The 13,203-nt window shown below is 37.6% G+C and overlaps 2 protein-coding genes across 2 annotated transcripts; both read left to right on the forward strand.

Moving 5' to 3' along the window:
- The first annotated feature begins 4,848 nt into the window (after positions 1-4,848).
- LOC113052448 (E3 ubiquitin-protein ligase RNF182-like) lies at positions 4,849-5,458 on the forward strand. Its single transcript, XM_026216881.1, has 2 exons — positions 4,849-5,263; positions 5,400-5,458. Exons 1-2 carry the CDS (start codon positions 4,849-4,851, stop codon positions 5,456-5,458), a joined length of 474 nt encoding a protein of 157 aa, XP_026072666.1.
- Positions 5,459-6,330: 872 nt separating this feature from the next.
- On the forward strand, positions 6,331-9,936 carry LOC113052228 (uncharacterized). Its single transcript, XM_026216615.1, has 3 exons — positions 6,331-6,437; positions 6,543-6,601; positions 6,864-9,936. The coding sequence occupies exons 1-3, from the start codon at positions 6,415-6,417 to the stop codon at positions 9,782-9,784; spliced, it is 3,003 nt and encodes a 1,000-aa protein (XP_026072400.1). The 5' UTR covers positions 6,331-6,414; the 3' UTR covers positions 9,785-9,936.
- The last annotated feature ends 3,267 nt before the right edge of the window (positions 9,937-13,203 follow it).

The raw sequence follows: 13,203 nt of genomic DNA on the forward strand, positions 1-13,203 counted from the left end.
GTGGTGTAGGTGGTGTTGGTAGGTAGGCTGTATGTAGACCTCCTGTAGCGAATGCATGCATTTTTCTGAGATAAATATCCTATTTTAAATGTAATAAACATTTTATTTCTCACTTACGCTGACTTGATTGAAATACAATCAATCGCGCGATTTGTCACAATGTATGCATCCACAAACTGAAAACATAGCTAATTGAAAATCTAATTTGCATTTCTTTTTGAATATCGTCCAGAATATCATTCCATGCTTCTACAAGCTTTGAAAACAGGAAAATTAAGTCACGCGCTACTAAAAGGACTTGAGTAAAAGACAAATATGAATCAATCTACATTAATTATAATGATTCGTTCGAAACATTATATTATTATTATTATTATTATTATTATTATACATAATATAAAATACATTACATAGGCTTATAGCCTATGTCGAGTTTTTGAGTTGGCCTATTAAATAACGATACAAATCCTCGTCAATTAACATAATTTTTCCATTCTGACAACTTGTCACGTGTGACATGCTATCATGAGCACGTTGTCACAAACGCTGAAAATGTGTTAAATTAAGCTGTCTGTTAAAACTTTTTTCCATCAACTGAATTGATACCTTGCAGTGGAATCATAACTGCTCACACAGATGTATTAATGTGTATCATCCACAAGAGGGACTCATAAGCTATAATTTATGAAAAAACCCGTGTTTGAAAATCTCCATTAATTTTTTTTTTCTTGTAATTTAACAATGCACTTTTTATAACAAACAGAAGGCTGCAGGCCTATCTATCTATCTATCTATCTATCTATCTATCTATCTATCTATCTATCTATCTATCTAGCTATCTATCTATCTATCTATCTATCTATCTATCTATCTATCTATCTATCTATCTATCTATCTATCTATCTATATTGCATACAAAACATAACACTGTACAAAAAGTTTGAAAATAACCAATAGCTTTATTACAAAATAGATCATAAATACTGGCATAGCAGTTAATGACAAGGATGATTATGGGATTATACGCACACTATAATATGAACATGAAAAATGGGTCCATGAAGCATTTCTAGACTTAAATCAAATGGATAAAATTTATTAAATTCAATAAAATATTAAAGCAAATACCATGACTAGTGGAGTTATCTTCAGAACCCCACAATTTTTTTGGAAATTTAACTATAAGGGTTCAGTTGTAATGAATGTACAATTTTAAGTCAATGGATATAGTTCAACTTGATCCTCTAAAATTTGTCAGCCAGGCTCCACAATAGGCTTATTGTTGTCTTCTTTATTTTGAACCATACACTCTAAAAAAAAAAAATTTCAACCCAAATGGGTTAAGACTTTTGGGTCTTTTTTTGTTTGTTACCCCTGCTCCTGGCTCAGACATACATAAAAACCCAGTGTTTGAGTAGTTTCTGTGTTACTCAGATCAAGGGTCAGACATAACCCAGCAGTTGAGTTTATTTATTGTGGGGATTTAGCATCTTCTTTGGGAGAGAGCAGTTCTAAGAGCCATCTAATTGATGCATTTCTTCGGTGTGAATCACATAAAGAGTGTTGTGTCGGTCCTTTCACGTGATTGATTTTTTTAGAGCATATCTGTTATTGCATAATTTAAAACCTTAAACATTGCATGCTGTAAAATGTTTTGCAGTGACTTCAATACATTTTACGTGTTCAAATTTTGGAGTTTGTGCGCAGGAGTTAGGAGTCCTGGTCATACTCTTGATAGCAAACTGGAGTAGAGGCACCTCAGTTTGTGCAGGCATTGGTCGAGACTCTGACATGATGAAGGAAACTGTAATCCACAGAGAATGTGGATTTTAATCTTCATAAAATAAGGAAATGATCATTCCTTTTCTCAGAGAAATGACAGATCGGTGTGGAATAAAGGTAAATTATGTGAAAAATAATGCGTTTAAAAAAAAACGAAGCATGAAAACATCCACCCTATAATCACCCCTTTATAATTAAAATATAAGCACTGCAGATTTTCATATTCAATATTGCTAATTGTATGTTATTGTCATTTGCAGTGGCAATTTGCAAATGTAGCTGAAATAAGCTAAACAACACTAAACAAAACCACTTGTGAGTTGATTGTTTTCTGAAAGATTGCATGTCGCTATACGGTGAAAATCTGTCACACAATCTACACTTTAATATTAAGAACTGGCAAGGAAATAGAAAGGACAATTAAATATATATTTATATATTTGTGAACTCTTTGCACAATGAGTTTTAATTGAATTTTTTGCACAGATTATCATTGCTGTCATTTAGAGAACGAAAGCTGTTCTATTGGCGCTAAAGTTTATAGTGCATAAAAGAAGGATGAAAGATTCACTCACTTTTCCAGTCCTCTTTTTTTCAAGGTTAAATAGTCTGAAGTTTGGGGGAAAAACTGTTTTGGATCAACTTCCTCCTTTTTTCGTCTTGATCACATATAACTCATCAGGACTCCTCTTTCAGGATTAACACAAATACCTTTAGGCATTTATACAACGTTATAAAATCAGTGAGATTCATATTTCTATTACATACACGCAAACACACACAACAAACACTGAACTTTGATCTAAACACAAAAGTATAAGATAACAGGGTAAACAAGTATGAGTTCTTAAGAAGTAAGTTCAAAAGGTTATGAGGGATACCAGAGAATACAGTAAGAACTCCAAGGAAAGGACAGCTGGCTACAGTCAGTTTAGCATGGCACACCCAAGACCAGTGCATTCTGGGAAATCTAACAGTAGGGTAGAGTGGTTTTGTTTGGAGAAGGCTAATAATGTGCAGCACAGCCCGGATGTATTGTATTTCCCTTGCTGTAATCACGGTTTATTTTCATAGAAGTTGTTTCCTCCAAACTTACAGTAAATAACAAAGTCATGGATTCCAGTAAGCTATAGGGAAAAAAGAAAAATGGCCATTGTATTTACAATATATATTTACACACAGTTTTCTTGTACAAACATAAAGAAAAACAAACAAAAAATTCAGAGTTTGAGGGGTCATATGATGCGATTTAAATTTTCCTTTTCTCTTTGGAGTGTTACAAGCTTTTGGTGCATAAAGAAGATCTGTAAAGTTGTAAAGACTTAAGTCTCAGATCTAAACTTTATAAAAGTTAAAGCTCATCCACACTCCACTAAAACAGCTTGTTCTCGCCCAAACATCTCTACGTCACTACGTGGGAAGATTTACATCACGCTATGTTCATGCAAAGAAAGAATGTGTGCCTTTTATTCTCACTGTTGCCGCCATTTCATGGAGTTGCTGTGTTTCTCCTTGTAAAAGAGAAAACATTTCTGAATGAAAACTTTTCTGAAGACAATCAGTTCCCTTCAGAGGTTCATTCATATAATAATTTGAATAAGTGAGAATGAGAAAAGTGTGAAAAAATATAGCCTATATTGACGAGGAAAGTCCACTGATGAGTTACAAGCATAAGCCTACATTTTATTTTATTTTAACTAAGGGCTGTCAATCAATTAAAATATATAATCCCAATTTATTGCATGATTGTCAACATGTGAATAATCGCAACTTAAATCCCACATTTTTATCTGTTCTAAATGTACCTTAAATTAATATTTTTCCCCATTGTATCACGGACAAGGCTAGTCCCAGTCTAAAATACATGTTTGAGCTGTCTGAACAGAATATATCTTGTTTATTATTTGTGAAACCATAGTTATCAGAGCATGAAGAATAGACATGATTCATAGGTCATAGATGTTTTTCAAAGAACTTGTTCATGTCTATTAGACATGAAAAAAAAAATAGAAATACTAGGTTCCTATTACTTCTCTTTCTTCGACTGAGTAATTTACTTACACAAACCTGTTTGCAGTTTCGCAAGACTGGACAGCTCACTTCTTCTGAATATTTGTTTGCCTATATTTGACATATACTGTATTTTGGTGCAGCTAAATTCTAAAACCTGTTTTCACTGATTCATATCAAATAGCCTACACACAAGATAAAGACAATAGCTGTGCTGTGGTTTCTGCTATAATTGCATGTAAAATTAGAGAAGCAACATATCTGTGTTTTAATTGAAAGCGCAGCTCCTCTCCTTTCAGCCGCTCCCTGAACAGAGCAGAGGCAGACAGAGAAGTGTGCGCGCGCTGGGAAAGAGAGACCTCGCGCGGCAGTCAACTTCAGAAGCATAATATTTTAATTTGCTACAAGCAGGATACACAAGAAGCACGTTAAACTCGGATACGCAGACACTTGTCGTGGTAATAAACACCGTAAACAGCAACCGCGTTCGCTGATCTCGCATGATAAGCATTTTTGGTGGCCCTTAGCTTTTGGGGCCCAAGGCAGTCGTCTACCTTTGCCTAATGGGTAAGTCCGCCCCTGATAAGAATTTACCCTGATGGATAATGGATTTACTAAAGTGACCGTAGTTCAACTCTAGTATTTGTAGATTTCCATGGTTTAACCATAACAGTACACATATAACCATGTATAAACAAATATATATCCTAATTAGTTGTAATTAAGGTGTATTGAATGTTAAAATGCGTTTCAAATAGAAAGTTAACTGGATATCATTATCCATTTCACTGATTTTATCCATTTCATGATTGAAAAGTTCAGTTTTCGATGATACTGGCCTTTTAGTATCGGTATTGGATCGAAAACAAAATACGTGGTATCGCTAAATCCCACCTGTGCTTAGAGACGATGACATCACTTTGTTTAGAATTGCTTGTCCTGTTTGACTCCTCCCTCCTCCTACGAAGCCTTCTTCACTATAAGTATGAATCCCCGGCACTTTACTACCAACTGCTTCGAGATTTCGCATCACGACAGAAGAAAACAAAATGCAACATGTGTCCAGAAACGGAGTGCGGAATCTGCTACCGATCTTACAACCTCGGTCGTCGGTGTCCTCGCCAGTTGTGCTGCAAACACACGTTTTGTGAGAGCTGCCTGGTGACGCTCGCGGGGTCCGTGGAGAGCCCTGAACCCCGCGTAATGTGTCCCCTGTGCCGTCACTCGACTCCGCTGACGAAGGCGAGAATCCAGGAGAACCTACCGATAGACGAAGAAATTTTTGATAGACTAGTTACCGCGGGCAGCGTGGAGGAATGTGCGGATGACGATGAAGACACCGATAAGCCAAATCGGGACGTGGTCATCCTACCAAAAGAGGACGTCCCGCCGCCGCCAAGATCGCGAAAAGGACACCTGAGGCAATGCTTAAGTCGCCTGTGCAAAAAAGTCACCGGGGGTGCGCGGAGAAGTGAGTACCCTATCTCACCTCGATAACTTCTTTTCAACTGTTTGATAATTTATGTTTAACTAGTATGTTTGAATGTCTTTAATACATGTATTGAGTTCCAAGAGAGTTAAGTGTCATGCATCTTTTTCGTTTTCAGATTGTGTGACCGATGAAGACTTGAGGGACCTGGCAAGGATGGTCGGCTACATGATGTGAAAGACAACATTTCAAGTTGTTGATTGTCATTCAGACAATCCTTAGGCCAAAAGATGCAACCGAACACAATTAAGGGAACAGATGAAACCATTTAAGTATGATCAATATTGAAAAACACTGGTTTACTGCTAATCTGAACATATGGGTGGATGTGTCCCCTTCTGTGACTGTGGGGGTCACTGCCCTGCCTCCAGGTTATGGATGACACCCCGCAGAGGGATCCTGGATGATGTGTTTGGGAGCTGAAGCGGTGGAATGTCACCTGTGAAGGAGGACTGTTTGCTGTCGGGTGTGGCTTGTCACCATAACAGACGTTTAGGATTGTTAGCAACCTATAAACACAGCAACAAAAACGTAAAAAAAAAAAGACCCACCCTTCCAGTATAGCTTTAGGCCAATGTTTTTGGTGCTGTCTTTGCTGTTACAAAAGACTGTAACGAACAAGTTTTTTTTTTATATAATTTCTATGAAACATTAATTGTGTTTAATAAGTTTAATAATAAAAAAGTTTGGTTTTCAGTGTTACATTTGTATCAGATGACAGAACTTGGATTATATTTATCTTTTTAAACAAGTTTCATGATTATTTTTTTTTAAATGTGTATAAGTATTTTATATTTTAAGAAGACATTATAGGATTACTGTATACTGATGTGTACCAAATAAATATTTTTATAATTTTTATGACAGGTTTAGCACATTGTCTTTTTTTAATCACTACATATACTTGTTTTAAAGGAAAGGACAGCGTAACAAATTTTCATCATACTTTCAGAACTCATAAAATGTGAATGTGCAAATGTGCACGTCTTTAGCTTTAAATGTATTCAGGTGAGTCTCATCATAGTGATCACCAGTATCCCGATCAACGATATTAGCGTTTCAGTGAGCCAACATTAGGAGGCTAACTTTGAGCAGGTGTGGCACGAAAGCACAAGCGCATTAGTCCTTAAAACATGTCTCTTCAATTCTATCTGAGGTAAGCATTCAGACCTTCACTTTAATACAACTGTTTTATTTTTGTAATTTTTTTGTTTTATATATACATATATAATTTTAAGTCTGACTACTTTTTTTTTTATAGACTGGCTTTGGTTGGTTTGATTCTTTCTGTTGTGGGATGTTTGCCTGATGTGTCAGTTGGTAAGATTTTGTTGTTTTGATTGCTTCTGTTGTCCTAGTTTGCAAGTGGCTTTAGATAAAATCATTTGCTATTTGACTTAATGTAACTTGAGTTTTTCAGTAGATACTTGGAACACCTGTGATTAAAAGTCAAAATGTATTGTCCTTTTTGGATGGTTTCTCAGAATTACATATAATATAGCATGACTATCTAAATAAACTGGCTTTATTTTTGTTGCCATTATAAATAATAACAAAAAACTATTGTTGGTTCATCACCCAGTGCCCTTAGGAGACATCACAGATGATTCAAAGATCCAAATACAAGTGTTGGAAAATGTCAAAAGTGTTAGTCCACCCATTCAAAGTCCAGTAAGAGGCAGACTTCAAAGGCAGTTTTTACAACAATTTAACAGCAAAAATCAGCTACCCAGGACCAACCTGGCCTCATACAGCCAGAGAAATGATGGCAATGCAAAAAATCCAAGCTTCAGCCGCACTGACACAAGAGCTTCTTCAGATGTTCTCTATTACCATTCAGTCCCAAATCAAGTCCAGACCAATACCAATCGCAGAAATAATCCTGTTGAATTTTCAAGTGTCAAATTTAATGATGGAATTGATGCTAAAAGAAGCTATGCTTTGCAAACAGTCAGACAGGATCAAAATCTGTTCGACTTTAAAGGGAGCCAAATGGGCTCTAGCGATCCAAATATAGCCCAAAGGCTAGTGAGGAAAAATGCTGGAATGCATGCAGCCAATATGGATAGATCTGGCTCATTTGGATATCAGAATATTTTGAAATCAGAAAGTTCACAACCATTACGACGCAATGAACCCTATTTGAAGAATAATATTCCATCTGAATATATGTCTAGAAGCTCAACTGTAAACCAAATGAGGCACAAAAGTGATAGAAACATGCTGTTTGATCATTTACCTCAAAACAATGGGCAGAATCCGAATGTGCTGAGGAATACATCCCCCTCAACTGTTAGAGCAAATCAACAAGTGAGCAAACCATCACCACATATTTCTTCTGCTGGGACTGCAGTCATTTCTCACATATCCTATGCGAATACAAGGGATCTAGCTCTTTCCAAGGTGTACAAACCTCCAACAATCCCGACCGCAATATCTCCTGGCTTTACGGGATCAAATTTAAATAGAGGTCATGACATCGTTCCGTTAAAAAAATCTCTCCTATTTTCTTCTCAACGTGATCGTGTCAAGCTGTCTGATTCTGAAAGGGTTGCTAGTCCCAAAACAAAATCGGCCACGAGCAGCTACACTTTCAAGGGCGTTCAGTTGACATCTACACAAAATGAGTACCAAAATAGGGGACAAAGTAGGCCCAATCTTGCGCATATTCAAACATTTCACAGTCAAAAGGAGTATGATAATTTGGCTACAGGTAAATCTGCCTTCAGGCCATCAGTGACCAATAATGCCCGTTCTTACTTCCTATCAGATGAGAACAGTAGCATCCAAATGTCTACGCTACTCGACCGGTCAAAACATAACACAGACTTGACTCCACAAGGGCAGTTTGCAAAAAACACAATGTTAGTTTCACAACGTGCTAAAAATATGAACCTACCATACACCACAAATCGTTCATTAAAGAAGTCAAGTCCGCATAACATCCGAAATAAGGCCGATCTGAATCAATCATTATTCGTTCAAAATTATCCTGCACTAAATCTTGTGCCTGGTAACACAATAGAGAGCGTCCACCGCGTTAGTCCATCTGTGGCAGGCACTCAAGGCACATCAGAAAATTCAGGTACATCTAGTAGCCAAAACAGACCATATTATCTAACTTCTGAAAAGCCATATGCTTTTAAAGGTTTCGCATTTGTCCCTTCATTGCAGACATTTGTACAAAAAACCGAAATGCACTCTGGCCAAAAACCTCTCTCAAATTCTGTGCAATATGCACCTACTCGTCCACATGCAACCTTAAATGCACTCGCTCAAAAGCCATTGATGCGTAAGAGCTACCAGAAAGTGCCTTTTCAGTTCAAGGACATTGAAAAAAGCCAAGAAAAGCAACCTCTGGATCAGACAGATTCTTTTGATAATGGACCTCAGCATGCAACCGTCTCTTCTACTGTAGGTGCAAGTAACCCGATGTCTAATTCTCCAAAGCCCCATGTTGTTAAAGGTCAAGCTGTATTGATGAAAACCTCTCTGAGCGGCACGGATACTTCAGCAAGACTTACAAATAATGGAGCTGTTTTCCTTCAGAACCACCCTAAAACGGGGTACGGTGGGTTGACGGTTGATATAGTTCAGTCAAAAACATCTCAGAAGTGGACTTCAAGTAGGCTTGCCTCAGCACATAGCTTGAAGAAACATGAACGTCTGTTGAGTCCGACAAAGGAAACCAAAGAAGGAAACACTGCTGGAATAACACAATCAAATATTACTGAATCTTACAGTCCCATGAGATTGCGGCCGACGAGCAGCACTGTAAATAATAGGTGGGCCGAAGTGACTCAAGAAGGAAAGAGATCTGAAGAAATTTCAAACCATCAGAATGTCTCTGCCATCCCAACCTACCAATCTGCAATATATAGAGCTGCTGACATTAACAGACATAAAACTAATAGCTCCGCAAAGCTCACTTACCAGTCACCTATACACAGATCTGCTATAAAAACTCCTGGCAAAGCTAACCTAATACAAAGCCAGGGATCAAGACCCACAAGCAGCTTTGTAGTAGGAAGGTACATTAATAAATTTGATAAAACCTCAGCCAAATCAAACATCAACATGTCTTCTACAAAAATGGGCCTAAACGCTTATAAACCAGTTCAGTTTTCAGATATAGCGGGTAGCGCCTCCTTCACTAACGCTGCTGGCAACACGGCAAAGAAAGAAGTGGATCCTGAAAGCAAGCAATACCGCTCCAATTCAACATCAGTGATGGAGGAAAGTATGATCTCATCCTTACAAAATGAAACTGATGACCGTACAGTGGATTTAAGTGTCCCTGAGCTTATGCCAACTGCTGCTATAGCCTTCACCAAAGAATCACCGCTGCCATTTACAGGAGAATATACTCCACGTCAGCCAACTGTCTATTCCTCATGGGATCTTGGGAATATTACCTCACCTACAGGAGAGGGTACCAATCCACTTTCTGAGGGAACATTGATACCCAATACAACTTTGCTGGTCAAACTGACATCAGATTGAGGTCTGTCTCTTCACGTTTTCTACTGTATGTACTCCAGTGGCAACTGTCATTAACCCCAACAGACTTAAATGTGAAGTGTTTTTCTCTTCTGTATTTTAGATGGCACCAGATCTGTTGTCACTTTCACTTGCATTAAATTTGTGAGTTCTGAGTTTCCTAGTTTGTGCTTTACTTCCCCTTGGTAATTGTTATTTTTAGAAGATAAACATGGTTGGTATTAGTACTCCAGCAATAGTCCTAAGCATAACAATGTAATCAATTTGTAAAACGTAAACAATGCATCCATAAGACACTCTTTCTCTTTCCTTCTCCTTGCTGATACCCCCTAGAATTCAGTTTGTTAGAAATTTATTTTTATTTCTGGATGCTACTGACAAAATATGATTTTAATAGTTCAGGCCAAATTTTCTCTGCGTTAGGCTAGACTTGTATGACTATTTTAATGAAGCTAGAGTTGGGTCATTTCTGTTGTGCCGTAAATCGAACTTTTTAAGATAATCAATATGCTTGTGTTGTAATTTAAGGACCGATCAAAACGAAATTATTTGACTTTTTAAAACTTTTAAGGTCGGTAGTTATGTCAACCAATATATAATGAAGGTCGATCCAAATTAATTTCACAGCGCGTGCCTCATACGGGCACCAGATGGCGTGTGCGCGCTGTCAGAATGATCTCACAGGGTTCTTCGAGTTCATTGTGGACTTATTTTGTTCTTTTATTTAGGACTGAACTGCTAAAAAGAAACTACCTGAAAACAAAGGCATGTGTATTTGAGCAAGCTTGCGATCTGTGAACACCATTATTAATCTGAACTGTTTTGAAAATAGCCTAGCAGATCTATTAGAGTATTAAAAAACACAATTCTAAAATGACTTTATCCATAATGTTGTAAGAGAATGACTCCCTTGAATGAATTACCATGTTTGACAAATAATTTCTGATCATCATAATCATAAATGACAGTTAGTCTTGCTTCTACAATGCCGTAGTAACTGCCACCTTTGTAAGAATGACCCCTAACCTTTTCCCACTAGAATGGCCTGTGTATAAAAAAAAAAAATCCCCTTTTCTATCCTCCATCCACCCTGCTTGAGGCCAGGACACACACACAAAAAAAATAAACTGAGGGGTTTTCTGTCAATCTTGATTACATACATTGTACAATGGATTACCACAATCCCCCTAAAAATGCTTTGATAATGGAACATTCCACTTTAAGACCTTTGCAGTGAGAATCAAAAGCTTTTCTGTGTGTAAAAGCTGTAAAATTGTATGCTATTTCTAATGACTAGTCATTTGCAATTTAGCTGAACAACAAGTAAAGGTGGACCAAAAGACACAAATGCAAAAATAAATCCCTATGTGTGCGTGAACATTTTGCATACTGTCATTTTTTTTTTTTTCAGCCAAGTCTCCTTGTTTCCCTCCCTCCCTTTCTCTCTCAGGCTGCATGCGGGGGAATTCTGTAGCATGTGTCTGTGGGTTCTCAGGCAGCTCTTAGGGGAAAATAAAATATAGAGGCCCCGCAGTGACGTGACCCTTCCTCGCTCTCTCACCGCTCTGCTATTCACACTCTGTACAGCTAGGCTAGGGTACAGGGAGCCTTTTTGTTCAGATGTGAAGCCAACTTCTGACAGCTTCAGTCTCAAGCATTCAGAAAGAACCCCACAATCTCATCTGAGCTTCAAAAGAAACCTTGGTTTGACTAGAGTTATTCTGTGTAAACCAGATTCACTGGAACACAAACATGGCAAATATGGCCACATTTATTTGGCGTCTGGGAAATATAGATACATGGTGTAAAGGAAACTGGCAAGAGAAAAGTGTCCAACAGAAAGCTGTTTTAGTTTAGCGATAATGACAGGGTATTAAAATGCATTAAAACATAATTACCTTCCATGCTGTGGGCGATGAGTACACACAGCAAACCTACTGTTCCCCATCGACCTGTGTCTGCTGAACTTTGGTTAGACCTTCCACTCAAAGGACTGAGCGATCAATGAGGCTTTACTGACTACACCTGTGCCACATTGAAATCTGTGAGGACAGGAGAGGAAACAGGAGACTGTATGTACCAAAGTAGCTTGTGATAACCACTAGTACTGTGTCGCTCTCTCTATCAAGCGCACATACTCACTGGCCTTCCTGTCTTGCTTAGCCAAAAGGGAAGTAATAAAGCAGGAGGACTTCCTGCTGTATGGCTCAGTGTAAGAATCAATTGTAGTGTTTGCTTATTCCTCTGTACAATGCACATTTTCTGTATGCTTCACCTTGCTGCCAATGCAGTGTTGAAGACATGTCAATGCCATTTAAATACTTTAAAGTATGGTGAAATAAGCATAAGGCTTGGTTTTGTGTTATGTTGAACAATTTAATCTAAATGACATTGTGTAATAAATATATTGAAAAAAGCTGCACCTTTACTGAGAGTCTTGTTTCTTTTTTATTTTACAATAAACCTTTAAACGATTACATGCTCGGGTACTTTATCAAGAGTTTCTGCAGGTTTTATGAATGGAAATTTAAAGAATACAATGAATGGAACACATTAATATAGTCTCTAAATTATTTAAATAAAAGCTTTGATCTCGAATAGGTTTGCTTCCAAACCACTAGAATATGGAAATAACTTTTATTGTTGCTTCTAATCACTGCAAAATTAATCAGTTATGTCTTGTTTTCCATAAATATTGTTAAATCAAGATACACTTGAGAAGCAAAATGACATGACGTAAGCATAAACTTAATTTTGTTCAGTTTCTCAGTGAACAAGACTTCATATGTTCAATTTGCATCTCAAGTAAATGTACCTTGATTTGAGGATCTTTAGATATTTAATTGTACTGAAAAACAAAACTCCTAAGGAAGATATTCATTTTTTGCAATACATGCAACATTTAATGGCAAGACTTTCTGCTCCGATTTAGGAACTTTTTAGGCCTTTTATGTGGAAGGGTGAATTAAGAATTTTTAAGACCCACAGAAACCCTTTTTATCCGAATCAAAAGAGCCCTAAAGTATGTGCGCACACACACACTTATTCTGCTGCCTTCAGCCGTGTGCCGAGCCACAGACCCTGTGGCAAGATGGTGAAACTACAGACACGTGTGGATTATCAGCAGGTCATGGTTGGCAAATACATGTACCTTCACTTCTGTGTTTCTCGTGTAGGTGAGAGTGTTCGTTTCATCACAGAGCAAAGGCCATCAGGTTTTTCCTGCATGTGCTGTTGATGGGTAAGAATATAAAAAGCAGTTGCATAGCAAGTGTTTCTCAATGCACAGAGTTTGAGGTTTAATTGTGCCGGGGCCACTGGATGTTCTGAATAATACAAGTACTCCTGTGGTAATAGGCCACCCATGAATATGTGCCCTGACTTCCAGTCCTAGAAACCCAGCCTTCAACTGATGTCGGTGT

Source organism: Carassius auratus, chromosome 32 (assembly GCF_003368295.1).
Source record: "Carassius auratus strain Wakin chromosome 32, ASM336829v1, whole genome shotgun sequence".
NCBI classification, from domain to species: Eukaryota; Metazoa; Chordata; class Actinopteri; order Cypriniformes; family Cyprinidae; genus Carassius; species Carassius auratus.

Coding starts and splice junctions, on each gene's coding strand:
- LOC113052448 (XM_026216881.1), top strand. CDS start 4,849: ATGTGTCCAGAAACGGAGTGCGGAATCTGCTACCGATCTTACAACCTC. Junction 5,264..5,399: donor CACCGGGGGTGCGCGGAGAA/GTGAGTACCCTA, acceptor TTTCGTTTTCAG/ATTGTGTGACCGATGAAGAC.
- LOC113052228 (XM_026216615.1), top strand. CDS start 6,415: ATGTCTCTTCAATTCTATCTGAG. Junction 6,438..6,542: donor TCTCTTCAATTCTATCTGAG/GTAAGCATTCAG, acceptor TTTTTTTTATAG/ACTGGCTTTGGTTGGTTTGA. Junction 6,602..6,863: donor TTTGCCTGATGTGTCAGTTG/GTAAGATTTTGT, acceptor TTCATCACCCAG/TGCCCTTAGGAGACATCACA.